Source organism: Sorex araneus, chromosome 2, assembly GCF_027595985.1.
Source record: "Sorex araneus isolate mSorAra2 chromosome 2, mSorAra2.pri, whole genome shotgun sequence".
NCBI lineage: Eukaryota > Metazoa > Chordata > Mammalia > Eulipotyphla > Soricidae > Sorex > Sorex araneus.
In genome coordinates this window covers 81380367-81402739 of record NC_073303.1, presented here as the reverse complement: position 1 = coordinate 81402739, position 22373 = coordinate 81380367, and the positions used below count along the sequence as shown (strand labels likewise).

The 22373-nt window shown below is 38.5% G+C and overlaps 1 protein-coding gene across 1 annotated transcript in view; it reads left to right on the top strand.

The window, feature by feature from the left end:
* MTFR1 (mitochondrial fission regulator 1) overlaps window positions 1-22373 on the top strand; it is a 41756-nt gene that overhangs the window by 9072 nt on the left and 10311 nt on the right. The window contains exons 2-4 of the mRNA XM_004602422.2: window positions 3586-3727; window positions 10490-10588; window positions 20554-20669. Of these exons, the coding sequence (XP_004602479.1) occupies window positions 3662-3727; window positions 10490-10588; window positions 20554-20669 (281 nt within the window). The 5' untranslated portion in view covers window positions 3586-3661. The remainder of the gene's footprint in view (window positions 1-3585; window positions 3728-10489; window positions 10589-20553; window positions 20670-22373) is intronic.

Here is a 22373-nt window from a genome sequence, read left to right as displayed (position 1 = left end):
TGCTTCTCTCTTGTTAAACCTTTCCCTTTGTTAGTCCCTTGCCACTGCTGCTCTGGTTTCTGTAGCTTTGCTTAGAAAGGTAGTTTTCAAAGATAGCAGAGAAGTATATTTTTGATTTGGTGATGCTTAGGGCTTACTCCTAGCTTTGCACTGAGTAACACTCCTGATGGGGCTCAGGGTCCATAGTAGATGCTAAGGATTGAAAATGCGTCAGCTGCATGCAAGAGAGGCACCCTGCATGCCTTTTTTTTCTCCTCAGCCTTGAAATAAGTATTTTATTGGAATCATATGAAGTCTGAGAAAATCAGCAAGTTGGAGCCCTTTCAGAGGGCTTTGAAGGGCGTTCTAGAAGGAAAGTTTGGTCCAGTTCAGGAAGGGGACCAATACCTTCAAACATGGTCCCAGAGAGCACCCTGGAGAGTTGGAGGCAAAGGTAGCAGTAAGAACCCACCAACTCTGACCTCTCTACTACGTTTTCGTAAACAGAAACTATTATTCCCTTTTCCTGAAATTCTGTTTTTTTTTCCTGAAAGTATTATTCATTTTCCTCCTAATTCATTATCTTCTTTTCCCTAATATTTTTGCCTTTTCTATTTGTTCCTCAGACTTAGGGGGTGAAGGGGATAGCCCACACCCTGAAATGTTCTGGATTTATTCCTAGCTTTCTGCTGAGGGGAATATATGCAGTATCTGGAATGAAACTGAGGTCAGCTGCATTCAGGGCAAGCACGTTAATCCCTGTACTATCTTTCCAGCCAGAGGTTCATTGTTTTTTTATTTGTTGTTGTTTCTGAAATAGTGCTCCCTAGTCTTTATAGACCAGACTTATAAAACATTTCTTGACAAAAATTTCAGAGGTCTCAGATTTGATCCCTGACACTGCATAGTCTCTGAGCACAGCGAGGAGTGATTCCTTACATTCCCTAAACAATGCAGGGTAGGGCCCCTGAACAAAACGGGAATAGAAGTTACTTCCCACAAGAAAATCAGAATACCCCAAAACATGCTAAGAATCTACTAGAATTCCTAAAATTAAAAATTCAATTATACCAGGTATTGACAAAGATTGTCAACTGTTGCAGTTCACTTTTTTTTTTTTTTTTCCATGTGGCCATAGAATTGGTTTCAATTAAAACTCTTCGTTTTGTTTTGGTATTTTTGTTTTTGATTTTGGGCTGATGCTTAGGGGTTACTTCTGCTCTGTACTCAGGAATTATTTCTGGTGGTGCTCAGGGGGGGACCATATGGGAGGCTGGGGATTGAACCCAGGTTGGCTGATACAAGGCAAGTGCCCTACATGTAGAACTGTCTCTTACTATCTAATGCTGTTGCTGTTTTTCTCCTGAGTATGTATATAGATACTCCAAAGAAATGAGTTGTTATATATACCTTACTGTGATATGTGCAAAGTTATTTTAACTGTTCTGTTATTCTGGAAATTACCAGGGAATTGTAAATTTTTTAGACTATAAGTACAAAAACTCTACATGGTATTTGGGACTTCTGTCACATATGTCATGTATTTGTCAATGTTGACCGTATTTGTCAGTGTTGATCAAAATGCCCTTACATAAGACTGCAGTGATAAAATAAAATTCTACACATAAGTGAAAAAAGAACTGTGACTTACAAATTAGAACCTGTGATTAAATGTCACAGATATTGTTGAGTGCAAGAAGTTAGACACAAAAGAGCAAATAAGGCAGATAAAAATAATATATCCCTGTCAAGGTTACAGTAGTTAATTAGGCATCATTTAGATATGGATTTTGGGGTTCTGGAAGGTATTATATTTTGATCTGGTGGTTGTTACCATAGGTATATACATATAAAATCCATCAAAGATAAGTATACCATGTACTCTAATATACACTTTTCTTCAGTTTTTTTTTTCTCTTGGTGCTGGGAGTGGAACCCTGGGCTTTGGACATTAAAGGCATACACTACACTGAACCATAGCCCCTTTACTTTTTTGGGGGGTGGGTGGGCACATTTGACTGTGCCCAGGGGTTTCTGAGTTTCTGCATTCAGGCAGTGCTCGGAGGATCACATGAGATGCTAGGGCTCAAACTCTGGTCGTTCATATGCAAGACAAGTGCCCTACCTGCTGTACTATCTCTCCACCCCTAATATGTCCCTATTTTAAACAAGACCTCTTTGCTTCACTTGCATTGACTTATATAGTCCAATACAAATGTCTTGTTTCATTGTCCACCAGTATGTTTAGCAAACTGATTTATAACATGAGTTAACACTTTAGGGGCTGGAAAGTTGCAATGAGTAGGGCTCTTGCCCTGTATGCTACTGACCCTGATGTGATCCCTAGCAGTTCTTATGGTTCCCTGAGCACTACCAGGAGCTGTGAGGACTGCTGGGTGTGGCCCTAAACTTCCCCTGTATCGCTCCCCCCCCAAAATCAATTCTATTCTATTTGGGAAATTGATAGAGGGGTTGAGTGAGTGGCAGTGATTTTAGTTTCAGTGAGTATTAAAAAGGAACTTTATCATCTTTTAAAATTTTCTAGGATCTTTTGACTTTCTGGTCCCATATTTCTAGAAACTCTTAATGACTTTTTTGGGGGAGGCAGAACCTGCTGGTTATTATGACCAGGTAGATATTGGGTTATCCCAGTAATGACAGTCTCAGGAGACAGTGGCAGGAAAGTAGGAGCTATCAGGCCAGATTTGGTGTAGCTTCCCAAGAACTAATTCTGCTGTGGTTTTTGGATGTCTTTCCTGGCTATGTAGTACATAAGCCTGGTACTCTGCTAGTATTCTTTCCATAATTTATTGTTTCCATATAAATTAGCCACAGTGATTTTGTTGTTGTTGTTGTTGTTGCCTCCAACTAAGAACCCTGACCTGGGGAGAGGGCATACTTAAAAATCATGTGCATGGGGCCGGAGTGATAGTGCAGTGGGTAGGTCATTTGCCTTTCATGTGGCAAACATGGGTTTAGTCCCCAGCATCCCATATGGTCCCCGAGCACTGCCAGGAATAATTCCTGAATACAGAGCCAGAAGTAACCCCTGAGTATAGTTGGGTATGACCCAAAAAGAAAAAAAATCATGTGCAGGCTGTATAGACTGAAGGGCTCGAGCACATGCTTTGCCTGCAAGAAGCCTGAGTTTTAGCCCCACTACATTGTGGTTCCGAGCATTGTTGGGAAAAACCCATGAGCTCAGAGATTGGATTAGTTCATGAGCACTGTTGTTGGCCTACAAATATAAATAAAATTATTGTACTCTATGTGCATTCAAAGCTTAACACAGATCTTTTTTCCCCTTTTCTTTGAGGGGGCGGGGCGGGGATGGTGCACACCTGGCAGTATTCAGGGATAACTTCTGGCACTACTCAGGGGACCATATGGAATTTCAGGGATCAAAACATGGTTGGCCCTGTGCAAGGCCCCTCCCCCTTTACTATCACTCTAGTCCAGTCTTTTGCTTTCTCTTAGACAAATTACAAAAGTTAAAATGTTTATTTAAAAAAATGTTTATGATTGACTTTGCTTTGTTAGTCATGTTGCAGACCCAAAAGATCTTAATAATAATTTAATTTTAGTGTTTGTATCTTCAATTTTCAGTGTGCTTTAATGGACCATGTGCTGCTGTGTATGCATGAAGTACTTGAAATGCAAAACTGGAGACTTTGCCATCTAAATGCTTGACTGGATTAAGCGCCAAGTTAGGATGGTATTTCAACAAGCTGGAGTAAACATGCAATCGGTGAGTTCTTAAAGATTTTTTCTTCCTTTTTGTTGTAGTTTCCTTTTTGCTGGGGACCAGGAACTGTACAAAGTGCTGCTCAGGGACCACATGCTGGCAGTGTTGGGGATTGAACCCAGGACTTCACACAGGAGAGACATGTGTCCTACCATTGATCCATATCCCCTACAGTCAAGATAATTTTTTTTGACCACACCTAGCCGAGCTCAGTGCTTTTCAGGGCTTACTCTATGCTCTGGGATCACTCTTGGCAGCGCTTAGGGCACTCTATGTACTGTGTGCCTTACCTGCTGTACGTTCTCTCTGGCTGCTCAAAATTAATTTTTGTTTGTTTGTGGGCTACAACTGGCAGTGCTCAGGGGTTACTCCTGGCTCTGCACTCAGAAATTACTCTGGGACTCTCGGTATGTTGGGGATCAAACCTAGATCTTCCCTGTGCAAGACAACTGTTCTATCCACTGTACTATGGCTCTGGCCCCTCAAAAGTTCACTTTTAAACTCCAAGCTTAAAGGATTTTTTTCGGTAGAAAAATAAATATTTTTAGTTCAATGTTTATTAATTTAATATGATTTAATTTGCTTATGAGACAGAAATCTTTATTGACCATTCTAAGGGAATAACTGAATTACACTGAAAATCTTCATGTGACTTCTAAAAGCAGTCAGTGCCTTTGTTATTAGTAAGGTAAAGGATTAAGTACACAAAGACTTCATTGAATTAAATGCTTGACTAAATGCTTGATAATTCTGAATGTTGTAGAACTATTAAATGCTATTACAGTGGTTTATCAAGCAGTTGAAATACAAGGTAAGTCATTTCCTAAAACCTAAGTTATAGATACGAAGAAAAATAGTGATTTTTCTTTGCCAGATACTTTAGTTAAGATCTTGCTATCTTCAAATATTATCTAGTGATAAATTTAATTCAGATTCAATATAAAGTTATTACAGTAGCTCTGCCATACATTTTTTGTTGGATAGTCTTCATTTTCACATTCGGTGTTTTGTTATTTGTGACATGCTACTTACATGAAATTTAAGCTTATTAAAAATACAGTCAAGTGTAAATATATTTTCCATATCCAGTATGCCTAATATATTCATAACTTGAATAATGATATACTTTGTAATAGATTTATTTTACTTTCTGTTCTTATTCTGTAGGTTTTAATATGTTTAGAGGGAAAAAAATTTTGCTTTTGGGGCCAGAGCAATGGTTCAGTGGGTAGTGTGCTGGCCTTGCATGTGGAGGACCTGGGTTTGTTCCCCAGCACCCCATATGGTCCCCCAGCACTGCCAGGAGTAATTCCCAAATATAGAGCCATTAGTAACCCCTAAGTATTGCTGGATGTGGCCCCAAAACAAACAAAAACATTTTTCGTTGTATTTTTTGTTTTGGAGCTACACTTGATGCTGCTCAGAAGTCGTTCTTGTTAGTGCTCAGGGAATCATTAAGCATTTCTGGGGATTGAACCAGGGTTACATGCAAAGAAAGGGCCTGAACTCCTGTGCTCTGTCTCTGGCCTTGTTTAGAGGGAATTTTATGAATTACACAAATCCTTCAAAGTTGCAGCTAGTTTTCTTTGGAAATAAAAAGTAAAGAACCTGGTGACACAGAGCCAGATAGATGATAGTTCAACACAGAAGTTACTTGCCTTGGATGCCCTCAGTGATCACTTTCTACCCTCTGAGAAGTGATCACTGAGCACAGCCAGGAGTAAGCCCAGAGCATAGCTGGGTGTGGCCCCCAGAATTAATGCTCTTATTTTCTTTGGTCCTTTAGAAGAGAAATGTGAATGTTACAGAAGCTTTGAATTAAAAAAAATGAGGATAGGATTAGTTTTAATTGAAGATTTTGAAATTATTTACTTTTATTTTCTGTCTCTAGCCCCCACCCCTCCAATACATACTTTCATTTTCCTCTTACTCTGAATTTAATTAAAAATTTACCTTTTTTTTTTTGGGGGGGGCTGGAGTGATAGCACAGCGGGTAGGGCGTTTGCCTTGCACGCGGCTGACCCGGGTTCAAATCCCAGCATCCCATATGGTCCCCCGAGCACCGCCAGGAGTAATTCCTGAGTGCATGAGCCAGGAGTGACCCCTGTGCATCGCTGGGTGTGACCCAAAAAAGCAAAAAAAAAAAAAAAAAAAAAATTTACCTTTTTATTTTTTTGAGTGTGTGTTTTGGGCCATATCTGGCAGTACTTAGGGCTTACTCCTGGCTTTGCTCTCAGGGATCACTGCTGGTGACTCATATGGGTTGCTAGGGATCAAACATGGGTTAGCTGCTTGCAAGGCAAACACCCTACCCACTATACTATTGCTTCGCCCCCAAGAATTTACACTTTGAGTAAAATAAACTATTTAAATCAAAAAGGAGAAAAGAGAATTTACATTTTGTTGGATACTAGACTCCCTGAAAGTTTGAGTAATGGTTTGGACCCTTTTCCCAGAAAATAATATTGTATAGATAAATAATTCTGCATGTAAGTTTAGGGACATATGAATCCCAGACTAAGAACCCTTGCAATAATAGTATGTAGTTTATCTTGAAGAAATTACATTTCCTACGGCCATACCATCCTGAACATGCCCGATCTCGTCTGATCTCGGAAGCTAAGCATGGTCAGGTCTGGTTAGTACTTGGAGGGGAAACTACACTTATGTGGAATTAACTCTTGGTAGCGCGTCAGCATGATAATATATATCATGCCAACTTTATAACAAAGGAAAAACTTTCATGTGGTCATGATAGACAAATGAGAGCTTTAAGATTCTAGCCTTATACTTCAGCACTTCTACATTGACAGTGTTCAAAACTTTCTTGCTGTCACCTTTCTCTTTCTATTACCACTTTCGAATGTTATTGCTAAATGTTAAGACTGTTCTTAAGCATAGATGTGTACACACACAGCACTTCACTATTAGTTTAATTATGTGTCAGTAGTTTCTATACATAGTTCCCCTAAAAATTTTATAGTAATGTCAATTTTTCACCTGCCCTTATGTCTGAAAGAAATACTGATGATAGTTCATCTTTGAGGAGGTATGTCCTTCTCCAAACAAGGACACTGAAACACAGTTCAGCCACCAGTTAGAACAGGAGATGCACTTGGGTCATACAGCTTCTCAGTGCAGACGGTGACTTTCCTGTACCATCTGTTCACTGCTTCTTCATGTCCATTTATAATTTCTCCCTCTCTACTAAACAGAAAAATAAACTAACATCCAGTTTTAGAGTTTTCTAGAAGTTTACTGCCCTTTCTCCTCACTTGTATTGGTTCATTAAAAGTGTTCACACACTTCATCTAGCCATTAGCTCTAATGAATTTAGTTTTCTATTACTTGATTTAAGTGCTCTACAGTTCACAAATAATTGAAGAAGAGCATGATATTAGTCCAGTATGATATTTGAAAATATAATGACATTTATATTTTTCTTCAGCATTGTAGAAGAAAGTAAGTCAACTTATTACTTATAAGGAAAGGCAGAATCTTTTTCACCTTCTCATTAGAAAGCACCTGCAGTTTTAAATCCTGATACAGTTAGAAACTAGCTGACTCTGTATATTGTACACTGAGGAATATGAGCTGGCAGGAACATTGGTTCCATGGCAGATCCTCTAAAAATCTTCCTTTGTGGCCGAAGACATGGCTCAGCTGTGGAGTGCATGCTGTACATCTGTGAGGCCCTGAGTTGGATCCTGGGCATCACAATAGTTCATAGATACATACATACATATATTCAGAGTTTGGAGATAATAGTCTCGTGTATAGGTCACTTGCCTTGCTTCCTGCTGACCCATGTTTGATTTCCAGCACTGCATGTGATTCACCACTGGGAGATATCTCTGAGTACAGAATTGGTAGTAAGCCCTGAATACCACCAGGAATGGCCCAAAAACTAATTAAAAAATTCTTTCTTTTGTGAGCTTTTTCTCTTCAATTTCATGCTAGATGTTTTCCTACTGAAGGGTTGGGGATTTCAGACTAGTAACTGACACATTGTGATGCATCAGTAGCGTTCCTTCCTCTGTTGCTACATCACAAAATTTTGACAAGTGACTGAAGACTAGAGAAGTAACTAAATGGTATAGTTACTATTCCCCTATGGATTTAATTTTAAAAGGTCAAGATCTATTAAAATGTTTAAGGTAAAGAGGTTGCTCAGATAGTATCTATTTTAGAATTACAATGTACTAATTTTTTTTCTTGTGCTCTGTGTTAACTTTGCAGAATATGATCTATTTCATTTTCCTCTGGTTCAGAGGTTCCAGGAGTTATTTGCTCTAACCCTGTTTCTTCATCTGTTTTCAGAAAACAACACAGCATCTCCTCTAAAAATCTACTTTTTAAAAAAGTGAATAAACACTTATTTCCCACACTCCCTCTCATACCTGGGGCCACTACCACCACCTTAAATCCTTTCATTACCCCCAGGGGTGGTATTCCCCCACTTTGGCAATCCTTGAAAAACTGCTTCTTAGTTATTTTTCCTTCCTCAGGTCTTTTTACCATTATTTATGCGATAATTCTCTGTGATCATTGGTGTGAATGATTTTCTATAGAACTCCAGTAATTCTTTTAAGCTTCAAAATAACTTCCTTTTAAAGTCCTTGTTTAATATTTCAGTATTGGTATTTTCATATCAACTTTCCCACATGTGCCATCATTTAAAAAATATATTTATAGGGGCTGGAGCAATAGTACAGTGGGTAGGGCGTTTGCCTTGTACTCGGCCGGGTTCGATTCCCAGCATCCTGTATGGTCCTCTGAGCACCGCCAGGGGTATTTCTGAGTGCAGAGCCAGGAGTAACCCCTGTGCATTGCCAGGTGTAACCCATAAAGCAAATATATATATATATATATACATATATATATATATAGCAAGAGTTAGAGTTTTTTTGTTGATTAAACAGTTTACAAATAGTATTTTCTAAACCCTCAAGTAAGAGTTAGTGAAACTCTCTAAAAAAAATTGTTTTGAATCACCATGAGATACACAATTACATAGTTGTTCCTGATTGGGTTTCTGCCATAAGATATTCCAACACCTTTCCCACCACCACTTTCCCCAAGTTTCCCTCCCACCCAGTCTACTTCTATGGCAAGTGTTAGTGAAACTCTGAATGTACTGCTGATAAGAATCATATTACTTAGCAAAGTAGATGCCAGCAGTGTTATGTTATGCAACTGAGCCCCTCACTTGACACAAACTATTATCCCAAAATTGTATTTGTATGCTAAAATCTAAGAAATCTGATTACTTCTCTCCTTGAGTGCATGCTTTTAGAATGGTCCGAAGAGGTCTAGTTTGAGTTACATGTTGGAGCTACTGCTATTTGCTGACATTTTTCATTTGGTCACACTTGTCTATTTTTGGATAATTCTGCTTTTTAAATTTGAATTGTCTAGAGGTGATTTTAAAATGAGGACTGTGTTCATTGCATAGAGTATATGCCCCCTGGTTTGGTGCTAGTTTTAGATACAGTTGAATGCTAAGGTTTAATAAATTAAGTATAATAGTCAATTTATTCTCATTTTCTCTTAAAATTACATTTAATAGCATTTTACCTCTTCTGTCCAGGCTTTCAAGTGTAGCGCTCAAAACAGATGGATAGTTTTTCTCTTTAAGGATCTAAGACCATTTACTTGGGGAGAAGTTTCAAGGTACAATTTGTAATAATTTAATGTGTGTTTTTTGTTTGCCTTTTTAAGGTTTTTTTTTTCTTAAGTATAGCAAAATACCCTGTTATGTTATTTTATCTGAAAAATTTGCTCCTTGCAGTCACCACCAGCCCATTTAGTGCCATTGTATAATTTTGGAAAAGGTGCCTTATCCCTGAAGACAGGATCTCACAAGAAGTAGCTTTTAGCTCTTAGTATGTTAATGCACCGCACATAGTATAAATTCAGATTCTGAACTTCGTAGAGATTTGGATTTGTTTTGCAAAGTCCACTATAAGGGGAGTAGTTTATAGCTTGTTTGCCTTTTTGTTTTTGACCACCCGGCAGTGCTAAGTCTTTCTCTGTACTCAGGGACACTCCTGGCAGTGCTCAGGGGACCATATGGGATGCCAGGAATTAAGCCTGGATCAGCCATGTGGAAGCAGGTGGTGCTGTTCAGTCACTCTGGCCCCATAGTTTATTTATTAATCCTTTTTTTTTGAGGGTCCTTGCAACCATTTCTTAGGGATCCTGTGTCCACTTTTGGTGATACTTGGTTAACTAGGCGAAATATGCTCAGACCTACTGTTGTGGTGCTGCTTGGGCTCAACAGTGCTCGGAGCACCATGACCACCCCTTGTGGTACTTGGGGGTCTTAGGGCTACACCCAGCAGTGCTTAGGGCACTATGTAGTACAGGGGATAGAACTGGGGGGTCTTAATGCATAGAAGGCATCTGCCTGACCCCCAGGCTATTTTCAGTTTTGTAAAAACGTTTGAGCATATAAACTTATGAAACTGTAAATATAGCCACCTTAAGTAAAGTAGTATTTTCTTTTTACAAGTATGAACATTTTCCGTATTCCAAATAGACTATTGTTTTATAAAAACTAATTCTATATTTCAATGTCTTACATTACATATCGTTATTGCATTAACAATATCTAATTTTGACTTGAATTACCTTATTTTCAGTGACACTTAAAGTCATTCTGATTCCATAACTAATGTGTGAGCATGTCATGCAATTAATTGTTAAATGTATTAACAAATCTGAAAGTCTTGTAATTAAACTTGTTTTTTTCTATTTCTTCAGGTACTTTGGTCTGGGAAGCCATATGGTTCATCTCGAAGTATTGTCAGGAAAATTGGTTCTAACTTATCTCTGATCCAGTGTCCGAGAGTTCAATTTCAGGTACTTAATATATTTCAAATTTTTATATTATGTGCATCAGAAATATAAACTGGCAAGATGATTTTTTTAATTGAATCGCTGTGAGATATAGTTACAAAGCTTTCATATTTGAGTTTTAGTCATACAGTGATCGAATACCCATTTTTCCACCAGTACACATTCTCCACCACCAATGTCCCCAGTATACCACCCCCCTTTCCAACCCTCCCCTTGCCTCTATGGCAGACAATTTTCCCCATACTCTCTCTCTCTCTCTCTTTTGGGTATTATGGTTTGCAATATAGATACTGTGAGACTATGACGTTTGGTCCTTTATCTACTTTCAGCACACATCTCCCATCCCAAATGATTCCTCCAACCATCATTGACTTAGTGATCCCTTCTTCATTCCAGCTGCTTTCTCCCCCAACTCATGAGGCAGGCTTCCAACTATGGAGCAGTATTCCTGGCCCTTGTGTCTACTGTCCTTGGGTGTCAGTCTCATATTATGTTAATTTATATTCCACAAATGAGTGCAGTCATTTATGTTGGTCCCTCTCTCTCTGACTCATTTTGCTTAGCATGATACTCTCCATGACCATCCACTTATAAGTAAATTTCATAGCTTCATCTTTCCTAACAGTTGCATAATATTTCATTGTATTGCTGTACCAAAGTTTCTTTAACCAGTCATCTGTTTTCAAGCGCTCAGATTGTTTCCAGATTCTGGCTACTGTGAATAGTGTTGCAATGAACATACAGATGCAGATGTCATTTCTACTGTATTTTTTTGCACCCTCGGGATATATTCCCAGAAGTGGTATGGCGGGGGGTCATATAGAAGCTCAATTTCTAGTTTTTGAAGGAATGCCCATATTGTTTTCCCAAAAGGCTGGACCAGTTGGCATTCCCACCAACAGTGCAAGAGCATCCCTTTTTCCCCACATCCATGCCAACACTGGTTGCTTTTGTTCTTTTGAATGTGTGCTAGTCTCTGTGGTGAGATGATATCTCATTGTTGTTTTGATTTGCATCTCCCTGATGATTATCGATGTAGAGCATTTTTTTCATGTGCCTTCTGGCCATTTGTATTTCTTTTTTGAGGAAGCTTCTGTTCATTTCTTATCCCCATTATTTGATGGGGTTGGAGGTTTTTTCTTGTACAATTCTAATAGTGGGCAAGACAATTTTGAAAACAAGTTTTGACCCTTTCCCCTCATTTTGGTATTATCAGTAAAGTTAAAGGGACAAAAGCATACTGAAATCTAAAATAAGTTCTCCTGTGAAATAATTATTCTAGATCTTTAAGACATTTATCCTTGTTAAGAATACAGGGACTGGAGTAATGATATAGTGGGCAGGGCACTTGCCTTACATGTGGCAGACCTGGGTTCCATTCCTGGCACCCCGAATGGTCCTCCAAGCTCAACCAGGAGTGATACTTAAGTGCAAAGCCAGGAGTAAGTCTTGAACACCGCTGGTATGGCTCCAAACCTCCCTCAACCCCCACTCCCGCCCCCAGAAAAGAATACATCTTTTAAGATTTAGAAACACATAATAAGCCAAACAGTTGTGAATCCCAGATGACCTCTAATATTAATAGGCTTTAGAGTAGGAGACTTCGGTGCCTTCTTTATTTCTTTATTTTAATTTATATCTTCTTTTTTTCAATAGCCACTGAGTTTCCCTAGTTTATTTTTAGGTACCTCTGCATGCCATGAAAGTTGTTTTATCAGTCCTTGGTTTAAAACTGAGCATTAATTACAGGAACCATTGCCTTGGCAACAAGTATCAAGACAAAGAGGTAATTGTGCTTCTCTGAATGAAGCATGGCTTAGCCCCAAATTAGGAACACTTTTCAATTCACAAATCTTTACCTCTTACCTCCAGTTCAGGAACTACTCTTCTCTCTTTGGATATAGATTGCTAAATTATAGTGTTAGAATTCTGTTACATAGCTTTATTCTTTTGTACATCTCTACAGCAATAATAAACCAATACCTTTCAGTTCAACATTTAGGGATAGAACAGTGGGCAGGGCGTTTGCTTTGCGTGCAGACACCCTGGGTTTGATTCCTGGAACCCCGTCCCAAGCAGTGATTTCCAGAATAAACCCTGAGCATAGCTAAGTGTGCCCCCCCCCCACCCAAAGAAAAATTAGCATGTGAAATATGGAAGAAAATCAACTCCCAACTCAGCAGTTTAAAAGTGACTGTGCAAGATTTTGGGTAGGATATAAGTCACTCCTCTTGGTAGAGATAAAAGAAGTCTTCCTGCTTTAATTATGGAGTAGAAATGAGCCTTTGTTTAGTTGTTTATTGTATTCATAATCTTACATACTGACTTTTTGCATTGATCTAGAACTAACAGATAGTAATTAACAGATTCCAAGAAGTAATTTATATTAAATTATATGTATGAAAAGCTGTATATGACTGAAACACAAGCACGAGAATATGTAAACCTGTATCTGTACCCCCATGGTGATTCATTAATTAAAAAACTTTAAAAAAAAAGCAAATTACATGTATGCTGAAAGAAATCAAAGTGAAAAAAATCTGGTGACAAATCACCACAGTTTCTGAGAATTCATTTCATTTAAATTGCTAATTGCTTTGTTTGCCAACATCCTTCAAATATGTTTTTGTTAACTAAGGCTCAATTTTTTTCTTATGGCTCATTTCCATAAACTATATTTGGTTTTATTTTTGTTTTTGGGGTCACACCCAAGGTGCTCGGGGTTAGTAACTCTTGGTTCTGTACTCAGGAATTACTCCTGGCAATGCTCAGGGGACCATGAGGGGTGCCGGGGATTGAGCCTGGGTCAGGCATATTCAAGGGAGGCACCCTACCTGCCACACTATCATTCCTGCTTCCATTAAATTTTTTAATTTTTCCCACTTTACTTCCTAGCAGCAGGAGAACTCACTTCATGAGTTTTGTGTTTGAGTTGTTATAGGTAGGTAAAAAGACATAAACTAGCATTTTCTGGTAGCCTTAAACAGTCTGTGAGCCAAATGTTTGAGCTAGCTAGGAACAATTACTTGGAAAGATCTTCATTGTTGTTGGTCACTGCAGAATGTGAGCAGAATAAAATTAGATTTAGTATAGGAGCTGCATTTGTAAATTGATGAATTAACATAAGAGGAACATTGTTGACCTACTTGAATGTACTAGGAAATGAAGACAGCTGTTCATAGTGAGATTTTCTATATCCAGGAGTATTGAATCATTTTTTGGGGGAGTGGGGAGAAGATAGAGGGGTTTGGGCCACATTGGTGGTGCTCAGGGCTTATTCCTGGCTCTGTTCTCTGGGTTACTCCAGTGGTGCTTGAGGGATCGTATATGGTACAGGGAATCAAACCTCAAGAAGCCCGAGTGCAAAGCAAGCAATCTCCTTACCCACTTTACTGTCTCCCCGGTCTCACTTGCAAGATCCCTCTAGATAGCATCATCTTTTCACTGTATCAGCTGACTGATGGATCTGTGGACCAGAGAGACTCCTTTTTAAATGATAGGGAAAGGTGGAGAGATGACTCAGAGTGCTAGATAAAGATGCACGTGAAAGATATGGACTCAAACCATGGCCCTGTGTGACCCCTTGAACTCTGCTGGGAGCAACCCCCGAGATTTGAGGAGCTCACAGGTCATGTGGGTGTTGAGAGGACTAGATGATGTGAAATCTGAGTACAACTGGTACATAGGGTACAATAAAAGTCTGCCTGTGGTGATGACTTTATTATTATTGTCACATTGTAGTGCACAGCTAACTTACTTCATTCTCTAATACAACTTCCAGACTTTGCAGATTGGATTTCTCTTTACTTGTAGGGTCACAAATTAAAACAGGTAAATACATTTATTTACCTCTTCACTTAATGGACAGAATGAATATGGGCTGGGGTTAAAATGAGGTAATAAATATAAAAAATCAGTTTGGTTTTTGTTGATTTTTTTGGCTATGTTATATGAAAAAGTCTAGCCTGTAATTTCTGTAAAATTTATAAAGTTTTCCAGTACTTTGAAACTCTAGGAATGAGTTTGCTTCTATACAATAAAAAGAGGATCCTTATACCTTTCACGTTAAAGTCAAGTAACTTTGGGGTATAGGATATAGCTCAGTGGAAGAGTACATACCTCACATGTGAGAGACCCTGAGTTTGATCCTTGACATCACTTTGTCCCGGCTTCAGTACTGCTTGATGTAACCCTGGTGGCTTCTGAATACCAGCGGCCCTGGCTAAATGGGGTAGGGAGGGAAGTTTACTGACCCTTAGATGCCTTTCAAATATGTTCAGTTCAATCTTGACTCATAGCCACATACTTCTGGCCATAAGCACTTTGTGTATTTGGGTAATATGGCCCCCTTGGAGATAGAAACCAGATTAAGACAAAAGTGGAAAAATTAGCTGCCCCTTTTCCCCTTATTTTCATTCTAAGCTTATGAAAGCAAAGAAAAAATTCAGATCATGAAGAAACTTGCAGAAGCAGTGAGCCCTAGGAATTAGAAGGAATGAGGTACAGAGATTTTAGGTTTTCATTGGTCCTTAGCATCTGTTCTTTTTGCAGAAACATTTGTAGAGGTTTTATTTTGGTTCAGGGGACACACTTGATGGTGCTCAGTGGTTACTCCTGGCTCTGTAGTCAGGAATTACTCCTGGCAGTGCTCAGGGGACCATATGAAATGCCAATAATTGAACCCGAGTCAGCCTCATATAAGGCAAACACTCTATCTGCTGTACTATTGCTCCAGCCCCTGTAGAGTTTTTAAAGGGATACAGATACCATTCAAACCAACTAACCAAATTACGTGTTTAAAATCTTGAAAGAACGTTTGTCTTGCATGCAGCTGACCCGGGTTCGATTCCCAGCATCCCATATGGTCCCCTGAGCACTGCCAGGAGTAATTACTGAGTGCAAAGCCAGGAGTAACCCCTGTGCATCGCCAGGTGTGAACCAAAAAGCAAAAAATAAAATAAAATTTAAAAATCTTGAAAGGAGTTTTTATTAATGCCTCTAAGATTGAAGACTTCAGACAGGATTGTACTTCAGTGCCTAGCTTTAGGAAAAATGCTGCTCAGACTTAAAGCAATAATAAGTATCTGTTGGCAATTATGAAAGTAATCACAGTTTGGGGAGTATTTTAAAAATAAAATTCAAATTTTATGAGTTAAAAACAATTTAAGTATAGTCTGTTGAGGTAACACCTAAAAAAACTTTAGTTACATCTGAAGCTTATATCATGTTAATTAAACCAGTGTTACCTCAGTTAAAATGTATTTTAAAACATTTTAAATGAATTCCTAAAGTGATGATGATGATAATAATAATAAAGCTCTAACCACCCCCCAGACCCCCACCCCCAGACCCAAACCATTGATCCTAAGAAATACCAGAAAACGTTATGAGTGGGATCTAGGCTGCTGGGCTGCTTGGTGTAGTTGTTTGAATCCCAGTTCTGTAATGGCAAGACCTCTGGGTAATTGAACTGTCACTACCATTTTTGCTCTGTAGGAACCTTAAGACAGCTGTTCCTTTGTTTTATTTTGTCTTGTTTCGGGCCCACAGGTGGCAGTACCCTGCCCTTAGTCCCGGTTCCGTACTCTGGTCATTCCTGGGGGACTGAGGGACCATATGGGATGCCGGGGATCAAACTGGGAACAGAACCCAGGTTTGCCATGTGCAAGGCGAGGATCTTACCCATGGTTCTATCTCTCCAGTTCCGTACAGCAGTTTTCTTGGATTGAGTGCTGCTTGGAATTGGTGATGGAGGGAATACTCTTGTTTGTAACCAAACAAGAATGGCCTTGAGCCATTTAATGTTTTAGTGACTGAAGGACCATATTTGGAAGGTGGTTCCTAAGGCAGTAGAATCTAGGTGAGGTAAGCCTATACTGTGTTTTGTGTAATTAAATTACACTCTATAATTTTTCTATCATTACTGTCATCACTGTCATCCTGTTGTTCGTTGATTTACTCGATCGAGCACGAGTAACGTCTCTATTCCTCCCAGCTCTGAGATTTTAGCAGCCTCTCCTTACTCGTCTTTCCCAATGATTGGAGGCTCTTTTCAGGGTCAGGGGAATGAGACCTGTTGTTACTGTTTTGGGCATGTCGAATACGCCATGGGTAGCTTGCCAGGCTCTGCCCGTGTGGGCGGGATACTCGGTAGCTTGCTGGGCTCTCTGAGAGGTATGTTCCCAGCACCAGTGAACCCAATTTCCCTTCCATCACCCCCGCAACTTCCCTGCCTCAGCCTGCCTCTGTAGAATATATGATTGAGTATTCCATCTTTGCATAGTATTTTTATTTGACTAATTTTACTATGTCACCATTTCAAAAATTATTTTTCTTACTCTGGTAGTAATTGGTAGCAAAAGAGGAATGATTAAATTTGTAAATATAAATGAAAAAGCTTGAACTTGATCTGTTTTACCTTTAGGAATACATGTTTTGCATTTTGATTATAAACAAATGATGGTAAAATACATATGTGTGTGTTTAATACGTATATATACAGAGTCTATTTTATCTTTTGCCCTTTTTGCAAGAAATTGGGAGGTTCCTTGTATTAGTCTGTTGATATTATGAAAAGTTACACAAGGAAAAGTTAGCTCTTACAGTTCTGAAATTTTATTTCAAAGTTTCAACTTTTGTACAGGATTCATATTTTTCTTTTATGTACTATATTAAATGAATCTTTGATACAGTTTTACATTACGGCAATATTTACATGATTTATGTTTCTAGTGAAATACTTAAAATATAATTGGATTTTGGATAATTTAAATCAGATATTAAACTGAACTCAATCAGTAAAAATATAGTACTACTAATAGTTTTGTTGTGAATGAAAGTTTTTATTCTTCCTAAAATTTAAGTGTTTATTAGTCAACATACACTAATTTTTAAATTTTATAATGCCATTGAATTTGAAAAAAATTCTATTTCTTTTACTATGTTTTCTTCTTTTTTCTACTAACAATAGCTATGGTAAGACAGGACCTTGCTGGAACCTTCAGTAAGTTGGTCTTTTTCAAATTTCCCATCATTCATCCATGCATGTCAGTTGTGGCATCTAAATCTAAATTGTTTTTCCAGTAATTCCATACTGTCAGTCCTCTTGCTTATGCTGACATTACCTTAATTGACACTTAAGTGATTGTCTTCCCATTCCATGCTTATGTTACTCCATATGCATTTAAACCACATTTAAACTGAAATGGCTTATTTAAAAAAAGATTAATAATACTATTTTTTCAGTTTTATATTTTGAATTAGTTTGGTTTCCCCAGGGACTATTCCAGACTTAATTTTGAGTCCTATGAATCACTGTTTTCATTTGATACATGGCTTTAATATCAAAATTATTTTATAGGTCAGAATGCATATTAGAAATGGCTCAAATCTTAATAAATTCTGAAATAGGTTCTTGGCAGTATCAACATTTTGTTATTAAAATTTTTATTAACATTTTCATTGAGTTCATGTAATAGACATAGTATTCAGTTACTGAATATAATCTGTGTTTACTAAGGTAACCCCAGTTCAAGTTGGCTGTGTGCAAGGCAAATGCCCTACCCACTGTAGTATCACTCTAGCTCCAGCTACATTTTTTTGAAACACAATGAAAAAAGGCAAAATTTTGTGATTTTTTTCTTTGATTGTATCCCTTGATAAAGTAATTGCTGAGGCTTATATAATAATATACATTTATATATATTGTGTTGGAAAGATAGCACAGTGAGTAGGGTATTTGTCTTGCACGCGGCTGACCCAGGTTCCATCCCTGGTACCGCATATGGTCCCCCAAGCTTGCTGGGAATGATCCCTGAGCACATAAGGAATAAGTTCTGTGCACTGATGAGTGTGGCCCAAAAACTTAAATTAAAATTTTAATTATGTGTGTGTATGTGTATGAGTTTTTGGCCACATTCAGTGGTGCTTAGGGGCTGCTCCTGGCTCAGGAGAGACCTCTGGTAGTGCTCGGCAGAGTTATTTGTGTAGTGTTAATCAAACCCTGGTTGGCTTACATGTAAGGCAAGAACCTTTCACTTATGTATTTCTTCCTCTTCTGACCAAAGTTATTTAACTATGTGAAAAATTTTGATGTTTTGAAAGCCCTTGCAACATAATTCCATCACATGATTTTTTAAAATGTGATATATATATGTATATATACATACTTTTTTTTGCCCAGAATTCACTTCTTAATTTTTCTGTTACTAAACTGATTCTCCCTTGTCTGTACTTCATCCTCTGAAAACCATAAGCTTTTTAAAGACTTGATGTGAAGTCACTAAATTTAATCTTATGCTTTTAAAAATTTATGGAAAAAGTAATATTTCGTGTTTATTTGGGGGCTACACTCAGAGGTGCCAGGAGTACTCCTGGCTCTGTGCCCAAAGGGTCACTCCTAGTGGTGCCTGGAGGACCATATGTGGTGCCAACTTGGGGTGTCTTGTGCTTCGAATTGAACCGGGGTCAGTTGCAGGGAAGACAAACAGTTTAACAAAAGCAGTATAGTTTTATTTAGGAAAGGAGAGAGATGAAAAGAGAAAGTCTCGCAAAGTAAAGGAGGAGAAATTACACACCCTTAGCTGAGAAGAGTTTAGCTGAGGGTGACTTTAGAATGGAGTGTGCCTCATACTTTTTTTCCTTATATTTAATTTGAAATAATTTATTCTTCCATCTATGAAGGTTTTTTTTTTTAATTATAGATTTTTATTTTTATGCTTTTTTTGTCCACTCCTGGTAGTGCTCAGGTCTTGGTCTTGGCTCTGTACTCAGAGATCATTCCTGGAAAAACCCATATGTGGTACTGGGGACCCAACCAGTTTGGTTGCATGCAAGGCAAGCACTTTAGCCCCTGTACTATCTCTCCATCCCCTTTATCTGTGAGATTAAGGTTACTAATAATTCTGTTTTGCTATTTATACTTGTGTTAATATAGTTAATACTTATTTAAAATTTTTTTTTGAATTTTGGCCACAGCTGGTTCTATGCTTAGGAACCACTCCTGGAAGGCTGAGGGACCATGTGGGTATACCATGGATTGATCTCAGGTTGGCTGCGTGCAGGACAAGTGCCCTCCCTACCCACTATACTCTTTCTGGCCCCGATAGTAATTTAAAAATCAAGATTTGCAATTTTACTGTGTTTTGATCACATTCAATGGTGCCCAGAGGTTATCCATGGCTCTGTATTAAGGAATCTCTCCTGGTGGGCTTGGGGACCTTATGTGGTGCTGGGGGTTGAACCTGGGTTGGCCTCATGTAAGACAAATTCCCTGCCTGCTGTGCTATCTCTTCGACCCTGAGAGTTACAATTTTAACTCATATTTTCAAGACCATAATCACATATTTAGAAACTGTTCTACCTCTAGCCCAAATTCATTATTTCCTTGTTTCTTTGTTCATTCTGTTTTTCTTTAAACTGTTGGAACATCCGTCCACGGTGGTGCTAGGATAGAGGGTTTTGTGGGGCCAGGGATCAAACCCAGGACCTCATACAAGTAAGACACTTGCCCCATCACTGAGTCTTACCCCTCTCTCGCGTACTTTTTAAAAGTAAATCTGTTCAGGAAACATGTGATTTCTAATACTTAATTCTAATCACTTTTTTTGTCCTCCCTCAGTAGTATTTGGTTTGTTACTCCCATGTGGTACCAGAGATTGAAACAGGGTCAACTACATGCAAGGCATATATACTATATTATTTATTTATACTGGTTTTTTTGACCCCTCTAAAAAAATTTCTCACATTTTAGGAAGAACATAGTTTTTTTTTTAAATCAATTTTATTTTACCTATATTATTAGTTCAAAGATTAAATTATTAGTTCAAAGATTATTACATAATATTAGGTGATATGGTACCATTTAACAATCCTTTCATGGCAAACTTCAGTGGAAATGTTTACTCTCGAATTTTTATTCTTAATATTCTGGTCCCAGTGAAGAGCTTAACTCTATTTCTCACTCCTAGCTTACCGGCCCTGCAGCAGAATGGAGCCCCAGCCATGCAGGAGAGGAGGCAGTCGCATCTTTTGCTGATGTTGGATGGGTAGCCAGAGAAGAAGGAGAGTGTTCAATGAGACAGAGGTTAGTATGAAAGGCTATCAATGCTGACATCAGATGTTTCTGTTTGATGCTATAAGATGATATGTTTGCGGATTTCCTTTTATTTAATTTTTAATTTTTTTGATTTTAAAAAAATTTTATTACCATGAGATAGTTACAGGCTTTCATGTTTGGGTTACAATCTCACAATGATCAAACATCCATCCCTCCGCCAGTGCACATTCCCTACCACGGATATCCGGGGTATACCCCCCTTTCCCACCCTCCCCCTGCCTCCATGGCAGGCAATATTCCCCATAATCTCTCTCTACTTTTGATATTATGTCTTGCAACACAGACACTGAGAGGTCTTCATGTCTGTTCCATTATCTACTTTCAGCATGCATCTCCCATCCCAACTGGTTCCTCTAGCCATCATTTTCTTAAAGACCCCTTCTCTATTCCAGCAGATTTCCTTTTAATAGTTTAATTGGGGGCAAGAGTGATAGAACAGGGAATAAGGCACTTTTCTTTTTTTTTTTTTTTTTTGGGTCACACCTGGCAATGCACAGGGGTTACTCTTCTGGCTCTGCACTCAGGAATTACCCCTGGCCATGCTCAGGGGACCATATGGGATGCTGGGATTTGAACCCGGGTCGGCCGTGTGCAAGGCAAACGCCCTACCCGCTGTGCTATCTCTCCAGCCCCAATAAAGCACTTTTCTTGCATGCAGACAGCCCTGCTTTTTTTTTTTTTTCAACTTTATGCTCTGCCAGTTTTTAATTACAAGATCTTGGGAAAGTCACTTTCACTCAGCTTCTGTTTCTTTATATATATTTTTAATTTATTTAAAAAATTTTTTAATCAATCACCATGAGCTGCAGTTACAGACTTAGACACTTTTGTGATTACATTTTAGTCGTACAATGATCGAGTACCCATCCCTTCTCTATTACCAGTGTTCCAGTATCCTTTTTCTGAGGCACTATCGTGAACAGGATTAATTTTTTTTTTCTTTTTGGGTCACACTCGGCGATGCACAGGGGTTACTCCTGGCTCTGCACTCAGGAATTACTCCTGGTGGTGCTTAGGGGACCATATGGGATGCTGGGAATCAAACCCAGGATTAATTTTTTAATCTTTTTTTATTTTTCATTAATTGTGTTTAGGAAAGGCATGGACTTTTGGGTATTGAGTTTGTAACCTGTCGTTCTACTATACAAACCTATTGTTTCTAGGAGCTTTTCTGTAGAGCCTTTGGGGTTCTTTAAGTATAGTATCACATCATCTGCGAATAGTGATAACTTGACTTCTTTCTTACCTGGATGTCCTTGATATCTTTTTCTTCCCTAAGTGCTATGGCAAGTACTTCCAGTACTATCTTGAATAAAAGTGGTGGGAGTGGGCATCCTTATCTTGTCCCTGATCTTAGGGGGAAGGCTTTTAGTTTTTCCCCATTGAGGATAATAATACTTGCCGTGGGCTGTGGTAGATGGCTTTGACTATAGTGAGGAAAGTTCCTTCAATTCCCATTTTGGTGAGAGTTTTCATTATAAGTGGGTGTAGACAGTCCTGCTTTGATCCCAGCACCACATGTATTCTCCTGAGCACAGAGCCAGTATTAAGCCCTGAACAGTTATGGGTAAGTGCCACAAAACAAAACAAAACAAACAGAAAGTAACCTAAGTTGACCTTTAGTAGTTAATTGGTATTCTTCTTTTTTTTTTTGCTTTTTTTGGGTCACAC